Source organism: Botrytis porri (assembly GCF_014898465.1).
Source record: "Botrytis porri strain MUCL 3234 chromosome Unknown BPOR_001, whole genome shotgun sequence".
NCBI classification, from domain to species: Eukaryota; Fungi; Ascomycota; class Leotiomycetes; order Helotiales; family Sclerotiniaceae; genus Botrytis; species Botrytis porri.
In genome coordinates this window covers 2,601,102-2,618,537 of record NW_024066075.1, presented here as the reverse complement: position 1 = coordinate 2,618,537, position 17,436 = coordinate 2,601,102, and the positions used below count along the sequence as shown (strand labels likewise).

Sequence of the window (17,436 nt, the reverse complement as noted above, 5' to 3'; positions counted from 1 at the left end):
AGTATATGATTTGCAATCAACATTACATCTCACTCGTTTTCATCCTCTTCTTTTGTATAAGCAGAACTGTTCATTTTGATACCATTTTCATTTATCAGCCATATATCATCGTTTCTACAAGTCTACATACATACCTAGCTTTTCTTATTGATGACTCGAATTGGTGCTACATTTCACGACAAATTTATTCCTTCTGAGTAAGTTGCTACGGTTTTATTCATGTGTTATCCCATCTTATGTGCTGCTTGATGGCGACCAATAGACCTTGTTTGGCTGTTATGGAACTATTCCTAGCTGTGGCGGGGCGCAAGTATATATATCATTTCCACCATTCGAAGAGCTTCAAAGCTACCTAGCATTTCTCAACCTACGTCCACGATCTTACTCGATGGGTTATCTGGGATCTTTTCAGGACACCCGGGTTGCCCAGGTTTTAGACCCTCAACTTCAATTGGCTTCAATCCTTGACCGATCCTCTTGCCAAAATGTGTCGTCCTACCTCCCTCTTCTGCAACGATCTAGACCTCGATCTTCACTTTGGGTTGAGACATGGCACCTGGATTTACTCTCTAAACTTCGGCGACATCTTTCTTGCCCTTCAAGATAATGAGCACGCTATCACCTATCCCACTATCCTTCTTCGCATTGTTGTGACTTGGATTACAATCCAGACGAATACCTTTTCTCCTGCTGCAAGGCACAAGCTACCGTGGCGCGCAAGTAGAATACATTTCTATAACCACTCGGTCTCTTGGATTGGTACATAGGTTGTTGGGCACCAGCTAGCAGTTGAATTGAATACAGAATGTGCATGCTCTCAGGTAGCTAATATTGGGCTTTCTATAGATTAGGCGCTTTCGACCGCCATCGCCCAATTCAAGTTTTATTTCGGATAGCCTACTTTCCATTGGCGAGCTACGGTAAACAAAAACAATATGGCATCTACGGTAGTTGAGTTTATGGCTGCGGAGGCAGAGGAGGATAAGGTAGCAATTGTCAATCGAAAAGTAGAAAGTACGATTTCGAAGCTTTCAGCCAAAAGTATCGGCGTGAACATTTGCTAAACTTTTGGGACAGATCTCACTGCAATTAGCAGTCTTATTGCAGAGCTTGGTCCATATATAGATGGCGAGGCTTCTATGGAAGATTGTCAGAAAGGTGCAACCCATTTGAGTAAATTGGTTTGGAACCTATTTCAGTGCTGACTACATCCAGGATTGGAGTTTTTGTTACTTGTACTACAAAGTGTCGACCCCGGAAAGCTCTCAAGGCATGATCGTAAGTCGAGTGAGCGATATGTGTATTGGGTCTGAGTGCTAATATACACCAGTGAGCGCTCTTGTTGAGTATTTGACAAATCGGGTGTCTCAGGCTGGAGAGGTTCAGATATACCGAGCTGGTCTCCTGGAAATTGCTAAATCTTTGACCACCATTGCAAAGATGCCCAGATTTATTAAATCAAATGCACCTGAGATAGCGTCGGCAGTTTTCCGTCTTCCGGACAACAAGCAGTCTCTAAATGACTTCCCTCATTCTACGCGATTAAGTCTACTGAATCTCCTCCAATGTCTGCTAGAAGCATATTCGACAGCACTTCAATCCTCGCTTGGAAGCAAGTTTGTTGATGGCATGGCTTCCATGGCAGCAATTGAGAGAAATCCATCTTGTATACTTGCTATTTTCAAAATTTATAGTCAATTAGGCAAAAGTTGGGATATAAACTCTGATGAAGCTGAAACTTTGTTTGGATCGTTCTTCCGTTATTTTCCCATTACAACTACTAAATCAGCAACGCCCTTGAAGCCAGAGGAGGATCTAAAACGTGGTCTTTTGAACTGTTTGATATCAAACGATAAATATGCACCTTTTGTTTTCCCAGCACTCTTCCAGAAATTAGACTCCGAAAGCGTTAGAGCAGATATAAAGGTAGCCAAACCCATCATCCTCTTTTCCGTTTTATGCTAATCTGTAAGATTGATGTATTCGATTCCATGCTTGAATGCATACGAAATTACACCAATGTTTCGGTGTTTTCAGTCACAATATGGGACACTTTGAAATGGGAGGTCTGGAACGGCGAAAATGATGACTTTATCAATCGTTCTATAGAAAACATTGCTGCGATTGCCGGCAGACTTGACCAACAATCCTCTAGCAACGAAGACGATAACGTCGAGTTGGAGAAATTTGTCAACTATGTCACTCAGGAATGCATTACAATCTTCACCGATGATACAAAGAAGCGTATGGTTTTACCGTGTACTCGTATTTTGGGCAAAATTTCGAGCACATCTCCTCAAGCTTTTACACTTACTTCTCGCAATACTCTACCAACCCTTTTCACCTTATGGCAAGGGCTAGATACTATAGCCGACAAAACGCGATTGCTCGAGTCATTTAATATTATTCTCGAAACACGTGCAAACATCTCACATTCATCCACTCAAACTATCGAGGATGCATACATGGCTAAACAATTGGCCGTCATGGATGCAAATTTTGATAGCTTCCGCGAAAGCTTCATAGAACTTTACTTTGGCGCCACCTCCGTGTCTTCAAGTGATCTCGAATTAAAGATAGCCACCACTAAAGGACTTACACTTTTGGCATCAATTCGCAATGATTCCGTCAACCGTCCATTTTTGAATTCTTTCGAACAAGGAACAATCATTGAAAAGCTCAACGAAACAGCGTTCAATTTGAAAGAGGCGGATGATCTTCGAGCTTTGGCTGTGGCTTCATTGTCCACTTTATCGGTTCGATATCCAGACACGTTTATCAACATCACACTCCCCAATTTTATTGGCAAACTTCCAGATCAATTAGAAACCGAGCATGGTGATGAGTCTGACTTATCTAAAGTAGTCTGGCTCCTAGATTCACTTGTGGATATTGCGTGCAAGTCGACTTGCCAGCGCGAGTTAGAAACTCCCGACTCTGAAGACAAGACTCACTTCAAATTCAGACTGTTTAAGGCTTTACAATCCGAATTTGTCATGAAATTTACACATCATATTTGTAAATTTGCAAATCAAAAATCCTATCAGCTGGCCCTTTTAGCCGCAATATATCGAGGATTACAGGTTTTTGACGATGCACTTGCCAATGATACAACGGCGGGTGAACTTTTTTCAAGCAGTAATGGTATCATCGATCCCTATGCTTTCATCGCAATTGCACTATTTAAGCGAGTCATTGGTCTCTTTCAGCATGAGACTGGTGATTTGAAAGGCAGTTGGTTTGTAGGTATCTCCGAGGTTAACAAGGGAGAATACTTCGAAGATTCCGTTGTTGCACTTGTTGGAACAATTGGAACGTCCATCCTTCGATCCAACACCACTCCACACGAAAATAACTTTTTACTCAAAGCTAATGCAGACAATCCAACTGAGCCAAGTCGTGTTTGGACATTATTCAATTTCGGAGCACACACTAGAGCAGACTTAGGTGCTTCTCAACAGGACCTTCGTGTTGGCCCCTCTAATAAATGTTCCGCCAACATTCTTTCCACGGCATTAATAGCTGGAATCCGCAAAGAAGTGAGCCGATTTTCATTTCTTTCCAATCTTAATTTTGACTGATTTGCTCCAGGATAACGATCGCTTAGGTCTAGTGGTTCATGAAACTGCCAAGTCGATGCTTTTCAACGCGATTTCTATTGAAAATAAGTGTTCGAGACAGGCTCGCATTAGTATGTTACAGATGCTTCAACTTTTCGTAAACAAATTTGGTGCAGACAAGAAAACATTTGAAGATGGGAAACAACTTCATGGCGTTATGCTTGAGCTGGTCAATGAAGCAGCATCAAAGCCAGATCTGGAAGCATATCAAATATACCAAGCCCTGGCTTATTTTGCTGCGGCCGCAGTAGCAGCATATGAACCATGTAGTACGGCACTCATCGATGCTATGATGCAAGGTATTTCCGACCCAAAACGTGGTCGAAAGATTGCCCGCAGTTTCGGAATCCTGTTGGCTCCATCGAACATGATGAACGAAAGTAATTTCTGTATTCTTCGTCCTCTTCGATTCGGTCGCCTTTACAGCACCACTGTCAATCAACTTATCACTCTCTGGAGATCCAATGAAGACAGTCGTATCAAGGAGAATTATCTCATTGCCATTGCTGGTATCCTTCGATATATGCCAGCGAAGATCATGCAAGGCAATGCTGCACAAATCCTTCCAATTGCTCTAGCTGGTACAGACGTTCCGGATAAGACCACGAAAGATGCGAGCATGAACATTATGATCGTTCTAATGCCGGAAAATCCTGGTTTGATTGAAGAACACCTTGATTCAATTATCAATCGAATGACGGATCGTACGCACAATACGTATGATTCTCCCTCGGATGCTAATGTTGAGGGTAGATCTAAGGCTTTGGATGTGCTTGCTATGCTTCCGACTTTGGTAGAGAATGGACTGCTTCTGAAGCGGAAAAATGCAGTACTGAAGGAACTTGATGTCGCGTTGGATGATTGCTCGAGAGAGGTGAGAATGAGAGCTGATAGATGTAAAATGATCTGGTTCAATTTGTAATTGGAGCTTTACATTGGCATGGTGTGTTATGGTGTTAAGAGATTGCATTGGGTGGTTGCCGTTGCATAGGATTGTTTGGGCGCATTAATTATACACATAAAGTAGGTGGAGAGGTATTCTGAGATATTGATTAGACAGTTGATTTGACAGTTGATTTGACAGTTGATTTGATGAGGACAAGTACTTGAGGACATGGTATGGTCATAAAGAGGAACAATATAAGAATTGTTATCTTGCCCTAATGAGAAGATTCTTGGATGAGAATAACTATGTGATAAAGCCAGAACCCTTTTCAGTTTGGTACTATAACTTCGAATAATTGAATTCCTTGCCTATATCTGGCTAAGAAGAAGAAACCTTCACTCGCTATTGAAAATATTGCCACGTACTTCACATGCGACTCCTTACTTGAATAACTAAACACCGCTTCACCCTATATTTTATCCTTCACCCTTGTATCCTGTTTTATTCGATCTTAAAATCTCAGATCGATCATTCTATTCTCTTGTGTGAAAGACAATATAAAGCAATAATGAAACACTGCAACAATTCCCCTCTTCCCCAACCCCCACTTCCCCCCAAAAGAACAAAGACAGCGATGCTAGGATTTACCGCATGGCTGAAAGTAATCTTGGAACAAATTTCTATGTTAGGTGACAATAGAAATCGTTCACTAATGACTGCTATGAGGTACGAGTATGAGTGGATCGTTGTGAGTATGTAAGGCTTTAAGAAAATAAGCTTGTTTCATTTGTCTAGGTATGTTTGCTCTGTTTCCCTAAATGTAGATTTTGATGGAAATCGCAGATGTTTGGGTACCTGAGAACAATGTTACGTGAGATTTCTAGTGGTGAGGAATTGCTACGCAGATAGTTGGTTAGGATGGGTATTTGCAAGTGTGTGGTAGTTTTCGGGTCTTTTGCGGTCGTTCTGGTAATCTATGCTGTCTTGACCGAATTTGTGGATCGTCATGAATAAGTGAATTTGGTTATTCGGAGATGGGTGTTGGATTGAAGATAACTTTGAAAATAAGGTGGAAAATTGTAAGAAGCCTGGGGAAGAGGATGGATTAGTTTATCTTATCATTCAAAACTCAATACCATCTATGCTATCATTCTCTTGAGTTTTTGTCTTGCGATGGCCTATTCCTCTTGGCTCTCTTGATTAGTTCCTAATGTGGGGAATCTTCGCTTATTTCTAAATCCCTTCCCCTTTCGCCCTATGCTTGACCTTACTCGAATAACGATGATCACCTTTGTGATGCGCGGAAATAGTAACCAATAGATTATTCTTGGAATACTAATAGTTGTTAACTTCCAGTAATCAAGTTTTCTCCCCAACACGAACGATTTTAAAATTCCCTCAATATTTACTTGCTGTCATCTGATTTCCCCAGAGTGAGGAACTTATGATAGCAATAGTTGGACACTTCATAGAAGACGAAATGCGATTATCTCCTTTTTCATTTCGGAATTTTCTTTATAAATTCTTCCCGAGAGGATAAATAATTACGTCGCTTTAACAACAATTCGTAATTTTATCAGAAGCTACTGATACGACTCATGAGTTTCACTACAATATTCCCGACGATCAGATATGCTTTGCTTGGATACCTAGACGAAAGGTTTCCTGTCAAAATATGTGCACGATATACCGCATTAATCACAGATAATTCTTATAAATGACACTATGAGTGTAAAGTCCAGTAGCATTCTCTACATGGGAGAAAAAAGAGGCCAAAATTGATTATTCTAATAACTTCTACAATAGATCAATCCATGATAAAACCATGAAAGTTAACAATATTGAATAAATCCTTAGATAATCTTCAGTTATAAAAATCTCAAACAATTAACTCTCTGGCTTGGAATAAAATAATTGGATTGTTGGAGGGCCAAGGGCTTTACTAGTGATCAATTTCGGCCTGTTTTTCACCTATATAGAGGTATTAGCGAACGGGCCGGGCTATGTAAGATTACCACCATCAACATGTCACCCTGATCGAGTATCACAAATTTCAGCAAGACCAAAAGGCTTCCATCTTTTGATATCCAAGGTCAAGTGAAATTCTCATGATATTTGGAAATCGGACAAAGTGGCGACTTGATCTAGGACAATCGAAATTTTCGGAATTTCAATAGCAGCTGTCGAGTTTTTGTAATGGTGTGACTTGCCCAGGTGATTTAAGATACATTTTGGTTTGGTAAGATGGAATTATATTCACTCATTACTGTCTGAAAGAGGAGGGAAAAAGAGACTGATCTATGCTATTCTTCAGTTTTGATGAATCCATGGTACCCGAATAAGGCTGAAAGTCTTACTATGATTCTTTCCAGCTATCTATCAATTATTAGACAGTATCTTTGTGATATGCATTATTTTTGATCAAACAATGAGCGGTTGATTGGTAGTTACACGAAGATAGATACGGTAGTGATACCAATCTAACCGTGTAACTATGTGGTGACGCTTTAAAGTTGAGCCCCTCCCCTCATACGAAGCTTCTGGTGAATTTATATTTCAGGGGTACCTAACCAGATTATCAATCACTATAAAGTTTGCAAGGTTTCAGATTCCAAGTCCTAGTTAGCAGCATCCATCTGACTGATACCTCACCGTCAAACTTTCTACTGAGATTCCATGATGAGCGCTGAATCCAATCAACCGGTCTTGTCCGATGCTACCGATTTACATCATCCGGATCACTCCGACAAACAAGTCTACGAACCTTCCAATACTACCGATGTTAATAATACGAATCACTTCGATAAACACACCTGCGAAGCCTCCGATGAATCAGAGGTAGGTTTCGACCCGGTACCTGATGCAAACTCTGACGGGAGCACTCGGCGCGGTTTAAAATCTCGACATGCACAAATGATTGCATTGGGAGGTACCATTGGTACCGGATTATTTGTCGGAAGTGGACAAGCACTTTTCGCTGGAGGACCTGCATTTCTCTTTCTTGCTTATTGTCTCATCACCATCTTTGTGTATGGGATTGTTACGGCGACAACAGAAATCAGTGCATATATGCCCGTTCATGGAAGTACGATGGCTTCATATGCTTTCCGATACATTTCTCCCAGTCTTGGGTTTGCTATGGGTTGGCTTTATTGGTATTCTTTTGCTATTGTTGTTCCTTATGAGATTACGGCGGCGGGATTGGTTATTGACTATTGGCCGAATGATGTAAATATCGCGGTGTGGATCACTATTCTTCTCTTGGTCATTGTCGGACTGAACTGCTTTCCGGTCAAAGTGTATGGAGAAACTGAGTTTTGGTTTGCGTCCCTGAAGGTATTTATGATCATCGGTCTCCTGATACTTTCCTTGATCCTCTTTTGTGGTGGAGGACCATCACATCAACCACTTGGATTTCATTACTGGAGAGATCCAGGAGCAACGAGAGTATATCTTGTCGGCGGATCCGCAGGAAGATTTTGCGCTTTTCTATATGTTCTAGTCTTCTCTTGCTTCTCCTTCAACTTCGCGCCCGAGTTACTCGTCATTACTGGAGGCGAAATGGAATCACCACGTCGCAATCTCCCAACTGCCGCTAAACGATACTTTATCCGACTTCTCATTTTCTACATTGGCGGAACTCTCGCAATAGGCGTCATTGTGAGTAGTAATGCGCCAGGATTGATTGGCAGTGGAGCTGGTGCAGCATCATCACCTTGGGTTATAGCAATCAAGAATGCTGGTATATCCGGATTAGACAGCGTCATCAATGCGGTAATCATTACTTCTGCATGGTCTTCAGGAAACTCCTACCTCTATATGTCAAGCAGATCTTTATACTCCCTTGCACTTTCCGGCAATGCACCAAAAGTGTTCAAAAAATGTAACAGATGGGGTGTACCCTATCCAGCACTAATGGCCAGCTCCATGTTCTCACTTCTAGCCTATCTCAACTGTGGTAGCAATGGAATACAGGTTTTCAACTGGTTTATCAATCTTACCAATACTTCTGGATTTATCTCCTGGATCTGTTGTTGTGTAGTCTTTTTCCGTTTTCGCAAGGCGTGCGTTGCACATGAGATCACGGATCTACCATACAGATCGCGTTTTCAGCCTTATTTGGCTTACGTCTCGATCTGCGCTTTTACAATCCTTCTTCTTTGTAATGGATTTAGCGTTTTCTTTCCTGGCAAATGGAGTGTATCGTCTTTTCTTACAGCTTATATTGGTCTTCCTATTTTCCTCACCATCTATTTATGCCATCGCATATTTCATCGGTCAGATGAGTGGATGTTGAAGCCAGCTGATGTTGTTATGGCGAGTGGTTTAGAAGAGGTTTTAGCTACTGAGACTGATGCTCCTGTTAGAACAGGTCCTTGGTACCATAATCTAGGGAAGATTTGGGAATAATGTATTTTCTAGTGGGTTTGCAGATGTGTTTGTCGCTTTTGTGTTTGGATTGTTAGTATCGGCTGGCCGACAACTTTTTGCTAGCAATTTAAAAAGTGTTCTACTAGATTTGGATAAAGTGCATTACTCACAATTATACAGTTCCATGAATCTCAATAAAAGACGTTGAAATCGAGCATTGTTATCGAATTAATTTACGTCTATTATTTGTTAAAGACTACCGGCTTCAATTACACTCTCTATGTCCACAAACCTGCCCTAATGAAATCTGAACATCTGGACATTTCACACTCGACGCGGATACTCCAAGGTTTCCAGAACTATGTAGACTTGACCTGGTATGAGAGACTAAGAATCCATCCAGTTCATCGACACATCTTTAGTAATTAGACCTTCTCAAAATAATAATAAATGAAATATTTTCAATGTCGGCTTTCCAATATTAGACGTATGGGGTGATCAGAGGACATCGTGCCACTAACAGGGTATTAGGAGACAGGCTGTTGTATGAGTTGTGTTAATTTAAAAGGAGTAATAAAAGAGATGATCTTTTAGGGTGCGTTCGGTTCGTTTTCTTATTTATTTGGAGAAATTTATAATGTTGTTAAAATGGCAAGAGTATTGAGGCTAATATATTTGAGGTAATAAGTCGGGTACCCTACTTTCGGGCCACCCCCCTTTTAGGCCACTTTTTATACCAAAAATGGAATTTTTAACTTTCTTATTTATAAATAGAATTTATTGAAAATTTATATAACGTAACGTATGGGGAACTCGGACACTTTTTCAATTATTCTACACGCGATCTTGTTCTACAAGCCACACAATCCTCCAATTCCAATTCCGAATCACTTGAACTATTCTCTAGCTCTTCTTCTTCAATCTCTTCTTCTGATTCTTCAATTGGGCGTTTGCATGGCCGTCCTCGTGGCTTTTTCTCCTTCGGTTTTTCCTCCGCCTCACGTACCATTTTCAATACTTCCTTAGTACTAAAGACAAATTGACCTTGTAATTTGACTCTTTTGCCTTTAGTTCTTTTCTTTCGAGTCTCAATTACCTCCTGAGCATCAGAGAGCTGTTTCCGAAGTAGGGCTATCTCAGCATTTTGAGATTCTACAAGCCTAGTCATTCTCTTGGCATATCGACGAGTTGGCGATGCAGGAGAACCACTGCTTGCTAGAGCTGTATTAAAGATCTGATTTGCTTGCCTTAGTTCTGTTCCATCTGGAGGAGAACTCCTGAGTATAGACAAGTCTAGGTCTTGATTGGGGGTTCTCATTTGTGGAGTAGAAGGTTGCTGGGAGGAGTTAAATGGTAATGAATCGAGTACTTTTCGTGGGGCAAAAGGTACTAAACCAGCTCCTCTCCAGCCAGCTTTAATATTAGAAGAATTCAATGCTTTTTTTCTAATATTTTGAAAGAGTTCTACCCATTCAGCTCTTTGGATTCGCTTTACACCAGCTCGAGAATATCGATCGACCTCTAAAGCATGATATCGTTTCATTGGCCCATACACCGCAATATCAAGTGGCTGAAGCAAGTGAGAGCAATGAGGAGGTAATATAAGTAAATCAATATCATTATCTATACAGAAAGCAATAAAGCTACCTGTAATATGGCTTGAATGGCCATCCATGATCAAAAGTCGAGGTCGGTCACCTGACACTTTCTTGGATTCTGGTTCGAAAACCCTTTTTAACCATTCTAATCCATGGCTATTTGAGGTCCATCCATTTGTACTAGTAGAGAACTGCCAGCTTTGAGGTGTGTCCTTTGGAATCCATGCAGAATTCGTATTCTGAGCCTTGAAAATGACCATAGGTGATAGAGCATTTCCAGCTGCATTGACACATTCAAATGCAGTTATCCATTCTTGCTTGCCAGCTGTAACTTTCCAATTCGATTTCTGAGTAGAATCGACTATAATGCGCGTACTTTGAGTACTTCCAACTCCAAATCCGGTTTCATCCATATTATACATATCATCTAATTCATACTTTCGCTCAATGAGACGCGTGCGAAACGCGTCAAACCAAGCCTGAATATTCTCCGGAGTTGCTTCTTTAGCCCGATTAGACTCTAATTGACGTGAATAGCATGTTTTAAGTTCTGGATGTCGTTTTTGGAATCTATAGATCCATTCGTGGCCTATAGGTGGAATTTCTGTCGAGGTAGGATTTCGAGATGACGCGACCCGAACGCGTCGAAGACGAATTTCGTCGGCCATTTCCTTCACCAACATAGGTGTAGCAGGGAATCCAGTGATGGTAAGTCGTGAAATCCATCGTACAAGAGTATTTTCTTCTGCGTTTGAAAGAATTTGAGCCATTTCGTGGGTTTGGGAACGTGTTTTCTTCCCAGCCAGCCTATCAGCTAGGGTAGACTTAGGGACTTCAAAATGCTCTGCAGCCTTTCTAATTGATTTAAATTCTTTCAATTGAAGTGAAATTATAGCCTTTTGAAGCTTCTCTTCAATTTGAGCAGATGTAGAAGGTGATTGGGTATGCATAATAAAAGTTATTGCGGTTTCAAGTTGGTGATGGGCTAAAAGTGTCCGAGTTCCCCATATGTCCGAGTTCCCCATACGTTACGTTATATATAATTTAGATCATTTTTAGTTTACCTTAAAAATTTCAGATTTTTAGGAATTTTCTATATTAAAATCTAGAGCTTTAAAATATCGATTTTTAAATTTATATAAGTATTATAGGCCTTGGTAATTCAACTACAGTATACCAGGGGATATTAGGCACTTAAGGATGTTTTAGGCATATATATAGTATTAGTTATAAAATACATTGAATCATAGGATATAATTCTTAGTGTTACGGGAGCTGCCTCTAGGATTACGTGGAAATGGCTAGAGTTCTCTCGAAATGGTTTAGATTAAACTTCAAATAGTAATTCAATAAGGTTGTAATTGGTTACAATTCTCGTAACTATAGTAATGAAACTAATAATTGTTCTTGAGCATGAAGCTCTACATTGTAATAAAACTCATTCTCTATATAGACCTTCGTCCTGAAGTCAACCAACAAGTCAATTGAAAAGTCGATCGATAAGTCGATCGGCTTTGAGTCACATAACACTTGTCCCTAGACTCCTATTCTCCTGGTTACCCTTTTGTCCTGGGGCTAATCCCCTAAAATATTATTAATCCTAGCCAGGCCTATTTCCGTTCCTTATTTCTATTCCTCCTAGAACACATTGTTCTAGAGCTTACATCTTGTTGATTTAGGTTTCCTTATGACTAATATTGGCCCAGAGCCTGAGGCTTCTTAGGCTGTCTAGACCCCCGTGGTATCTTGCAGTTGAATCTCTAGTATCTATATTACTACCATAGCATAAATGCTCACGATTCGGCCGCTGTTACTAATCCGTTGTAACACTTAGGACAATAAGGTCCTAAAAAGAATAAGTAATATAGAATACAATAAGTAAGAAAGATCTTGCTAGGATTAATAAGCTCCTAAGGGATTAACCCTAGAACAGGAAATAAGATAGAACGACGAGACTCATAGGACTAATATCATATAATGAATTGTCCCATTAATCCCACCAATTATTATCAATAGGATTAATAGAATCCCATTACTCCCACTACTCTTAATAAATGGAATCGATAGAATAGCAAAATGTAAAGGTCTATATAAGGAAAAGGGTTTCTTTACATATAAAGCTTTATACTCAAGAATAATCATTAGTTTCATTATTATAATTATAAGAATTATAATCAATTACAACCTTATTGATTTCCTACTTAAAGTCTAATCTAAACCACCTCAAGAGATCTCTAGCCATTTCCATATAACCTAAAGGCAGCTCCCGTAACACAGGTCACTTGAAAATACACTAAAATTAGGCCTTTTTTAATATTCTTATTTTAATAATTATGTTACGGGAGCTGCCTCTAGGGTCACGTGGAAGTGTCTAGAGATCTCTCGAGGTGGTTTAGACTAGACTTCAAGTAGGAATTCAATAAGGTTGTAACTGGTTGCAATTCTCGTAACTATAGTAATGAAACTAATGATTGTTCTTGAGCACGAAGCTCTACATGTAAAGAAACCCTTTCCCTTATATAGACCTTTGCACTCTGCGATCCCATCGATCCCACTCACTGAGAGTAGTGGGCGTAGTGGGATCCCACTGATCCCATTGATAATAATCGGTGGGACTGATGGGATGGTCCATCACGTGATACTAGTCCCGTGAGTCTTGTCGTCCTGTCTTATTTCCTGTCCTAGGGCTAATCCCTTGGGAGCTTACTAATCCTAGCAAGACCTCTCTTGCTTACTGTGTCCTGTATTGCTTATTCTTCTTAGGACCCTACTGTCCTAGGAACCATGTCCTATGATTCAGTGTATTCTATAACTAATACTATATACATGCCTGAGGCTTTCCTTGGGTGCCTAGTGTCCCCCGGTATACTGCAGCTGAATCACTGAGGCCTATAATACCATTATAGCCTATAAGTCAGTGATTCTACAGCCTGTTACTAATCCGTTGTAACAAATTAATCATTATTTTGAAAAAAGAAAAGAATTTTCAATAACAATAAAAAATTAGCTTTTTACAAATCTAATTTTTTTATAAATATTTCTATTATATTTTAAAAAAAGTAGAAATTATTATGATTTTCGTTACAAAAAAGTTATTTTTATAATAACTATTATAATAATTTAATTTTTTAATAAATAATTAGATTTTTATGATTTTTATATAACTAAATTTCAATATTTTCAGATTTCTTTAAATTATATTATTATATAAAGAAAGTGCATGATTACATACAAACGAATTTTATATATAAAATAAGATAATCCGTTTGCTAATATAACCTGCTCACTAATAAACTACATTAATAATTGAAATAAGTCGAAATAAATCGATCCGAACGCACCCTTATATTCCATCTAATTACTAATAAATAAGAAAGAACCCCTTTAAAGCTCTTGCAATTAGAAATTCGAGAATAATTCAATCTTCTAATGAAATTCAATAATTTTAAACGATTTGAATATATTGTTAATTGATGGTCACGGTCTAGCCTCGGTTGCGCTTTTGATTTAAATAATGAATCTCAAGGAATGGGGGGGCAAAATGTGGATAACAAATTCAGTAAAAGCTGCGCCTGTTAATGGAAATGGGTGATACAAGTGAATCAAACAGGCAGTGGAAGTTCTAAGCCACTCTTCCGTCTCGAAAGCACGATCTGAAAGCATTAAAAAATCAAGATCAATCTCCTACAATCTCCAGGTTTTTGATAGAACTTGGCAACGGAAACACTTCGTATGCTGTACACAAGGACCTATGTTGATCAATCGAGACAACTTTAGCATAGGGAAACAATCCCAGAAATCTGCTCTGTTTTTGCTGTGTGATATTAAGTGTCGAAACTATCTTATCTTCTTATGTTGTAATTCAACTTGCCCAATTTCCAAAGACAAAAAAGAAAAAAGAAAAAAATGTCGCAGTTATCAGATGAGTACTGTTTGACTCAAATATTTTTGCAAGGTCGGAAACCTCGCAGAAAGATTACCTATGTCGGTCGTTCCTTCATGACTACCAAGCTATAATGATCCTATTGACCTAAATAGACCGACTAAAGCATTTTCAGAAAGACAAGTAATTGCAGAGCCTGATGGCCCGTAGTTTGAGTGGTCGCTATTGAAATTGAGTATCCTTGCGTGGCAGCACGTAGACGTGGTAGGGTAGGCAATCCATGTAAAAGAAGCGAAAGCGACACTCATGAATTCACTGCAGGACCTTTGACTGAACATGTGAGAGTCTAGAATAGCAATGATTGGTTCGGCCTTACTGTGTATGCAAATCAGCCTCGGGATTGTGTCACGCTTCGCAAGTCTCAAATGAATCAGTTGAAGCCAAACCGTGTGTATATATTTACTGCCCCGAGTCGCGGGAAAAGATCTCAGCAAAGCAATCAGATCTTCACCTAAAGTTGGAGAATGTTTTGGTGTGTACTAAGGCTTGCGGCACATGCGTATGTGGTCAGCAGTAGTGAAAAAACGACCAATATGCGTAGTCGGGATCAAAGTATCGAGGAGCGGGATAAATCCCTTGGAATGATAAGTCATGGCTGATTTGAAAATGAGATGACTACAATCTGATCTTGAAAGCTTTACCAGAACTTTACTCTAGTTACCAATTGAACCGGAAGTTTTGTGGCATTCAATCGTCTGAAGGTATTCATCTATCACTTTCAGAGGGTGTAAACTCCAAACTTATGATATCGTCTGTGATATGCAACTGAACTAAATATGTTGTCATTACGTTTCCTAGTACTCGCTTTGCTGCTTATGGGACCACAGTCTTGAACTCCAATTTCGGACAATATTTTTGCCCATTCTCTCAAAGAAAGATAATTATGCAACACTTGACAACTCTGTGCCAACTTTCCATCATTGCTATCGTAGAGCTCAACATTGGCAACTGTCTGAAAATTATTGTGGAAATGAACACTTGCTTTTGTGTTGGAAAGACAATGTCGTTACGTCACATGATGTTTCTGAAAACCAACCAAAGGCTGTTGCGCTAAAAGCCTGAGACTAAGGCCTTTAGCTTCAAGATTTGTACTGGAAGAAATGAGCTAAGGCCTTTCACTCAATGATTCGTATGGGAGAATTGAACTAAATACCTTTAATTCGGAACTAAAGGCCTTAGCTCGATAATTTGTACTGACAGACCCTTCGCTTAAACGAACTAAGGTTCTTAGCTTCAAAGATTCCACACTAATTCCCGGCCCATCACTTTATACATACACTCAACGCCTCTTTGATTTTTATCAATCCATTACTCACTTAAGCGGCCTCAGTAACTTACTAGTATACTTGGCTTATTATAGGGATATGCGTGAAATTTCACTAACAAATCGTTAACCGGCAAGAATTGATGTCTAGAACTATCTAGGCTTTGTTTTGTGAGGTCATATACGATTTTACTACCTAGGAACACAGGCTAAGGTACAGAATGCAATTTTATATGGTAATTATCAAGTGTGAAAAATTACTGCTTCTTCATATCGTTTCAATCGGGAACATGGACAGGACCTGTCACGCTGACGTGACTTAGCAGATAATTATCCATAGTCTACACTGATTGGGCAACTAAATGCAAAAAGATCAAAAATCGTCAAGAAGATGTACTAGCGAAATCAAATTAATTTCATAGGGGTATTCACAATACCACTGTTATGAGTAATTGACATGGAAACCTCATATTATCGCAGATTCAATTGGCCGAAGTGACAGTTTAAATAAAAGCGTTAGTCATATCTTCGGTACCAATTTCGTCGTTCTTATATCAAGAGAATTAATTTTTGATGGAAGAATGGTGCATTGAATTTCTTTGTTCAGAAAGGGCCAATACCACTGTCACGTATAAAACAAAGGTTTAAAAATAGCTATGATGGCTACTCCTACACAGAAAACTTTATTGGAAAGAAGAAAATTACTTATTAAACATTTTGAAAAGAAAAAGAGAAAAGAAGAGAGAAATACAACAGACCTACTTACCAACCTATCTTCCTGACCAAAGCTCAATATTAGAATACTAATTTAAGCTGTCCTCGGACCACTCCCTACCAAACAATATAACAAACCAAAAACTATCATTCCCCTCCAAAACACCTTCTTGGACAAAATTTCTTCCCACCACCTATCCTCCTCGGGTACACTAAACCCCCCCTGTTTCCCCCTCGCCTTCGCTAATTTCTTCTGTTGCCAATCCGTCAAAAAAGCATACTCCTCTTGTCCCGGCTGAACCTGTGGGCGCAGCGATGCGATATCATTATGGTTCAGTGAGCCGGGTATATACAGCGGTGCTAATTTCGGAGCATTTAAAGGACGACGACGGAATTCCTGGCGGAGGAGATGAGGATCGCGCGCTGGGGGGATATATGACATGTAGCCTTCATCGCATGTGAGGCAGCCAGTGCGGCGATGTGCTGGCGCTTTTTTGTTTTGGTATTCGGGGTTGGTGTAGAATTTTGAACGCATTTTGGGTGGTGGAGTTGGGTGTGAGTGCCGGAACATGATGCTGATAGATACTGATTCTCTTTAGTTGGAGATGAGATGAGTTTGGGCTTACCTGTTTGTTTTTCTGTTTTTGTTTTTAGCTGTTGATTGAAATAAATGTGTATAAGTTACCACCAGGGTAGACTTGAAATGTAACTGAGATTGAGAACCGAAAATCGAAGTTGTTGAATGTAATGAAAGTGCTGTTGAGTAAAATGGCTGTTATTACAATTGGATTGTTCAGGATATGTTGTTCGACTATATAGCTGGGCTATTCTTTGTCGTTTGGAGAACAAAGACCTTAATTTGAACATTGCTCAATGACTTCCTTGTTCCAGTTATAGGACTAGTGCTATTTTAGGGATAACTATTTTATTGTCTATTCGTTTCCTTTGTTACTTTGCTCACGACTACATAGAAAAGGATACTTTCTTTGTCTTCGGATGAATGGTCATTCACACCGCAGAGAAATGATAGGTCGCAAGTC

General features: G+C 39.6%; 3 protein-coding genes across 3 annotated transcripts; 2 read left to right on the top strand and 1 right to left on the bottom strand.

Moving 5' to 3' along the window:
- Positions 1 to 935: 935 nt before the first annotated feature.
- EAF01_000703 (uncharacterized protein) lies at positions 936 to 4,542 on the top strand (the record flags this gene model as incomplete). Its single annotated transcript, XM_038908953.1, has 6 exons — positions 936 to 1,014; positions 1,078 to 1,158; positions 1,216 to 1,278; positions 1,331 to 1,926; positions 1,974 to 3,539; positions 3,592 to 4,542. The coding sequence occupies 6 exons, from the start codon at positions 936 to 938 to the stop codon at positions 4,540 to 4,542; spliced, it is 3,336 nt and encodes a 1,111-aa protein (XP_038775859.1).
- Positions 4,543 to 7,185: 2,643 nt separating this feature from the next.
- EAF01_000702 (uncharacterized protein) lies at positions 7,186 to 8,916 on the top strand (the record flags this gene model as incomplete). Its single annotated transcript, XM_038908952.1, has 1 exon — positions 7,186 to 8,916. The coding sequence occupies one exon, from the start codon at positions 7,186 to 7,188 to the stop codon at positions 8,914 to 8,916; it is 1,731 nt and encodes a 576-aa protein (XP_038775858.1).
- A 7,574-nt stretch (positions 8,917 to 16,490) lies between these two features.
- EAF01_000701 (uncharacterized protein) lies at positions 16,491 to 16,931 on the bottom strand (the record flags this gene model as incomplete). Its single annotated transcript, XM_038908951.1, has 1 exon — positions 16,491 to 16,931. The coding sequence occupies one exon, from the start codon at positions 16,929 to 16,931 to the stop codon at positions 16,491 to 16,493; it is 441 nt and encodes a 146-aa protein (XP_038775857.1).
- Positions 16,932 to 17,436: the final 505 nt, after the last annotated feature.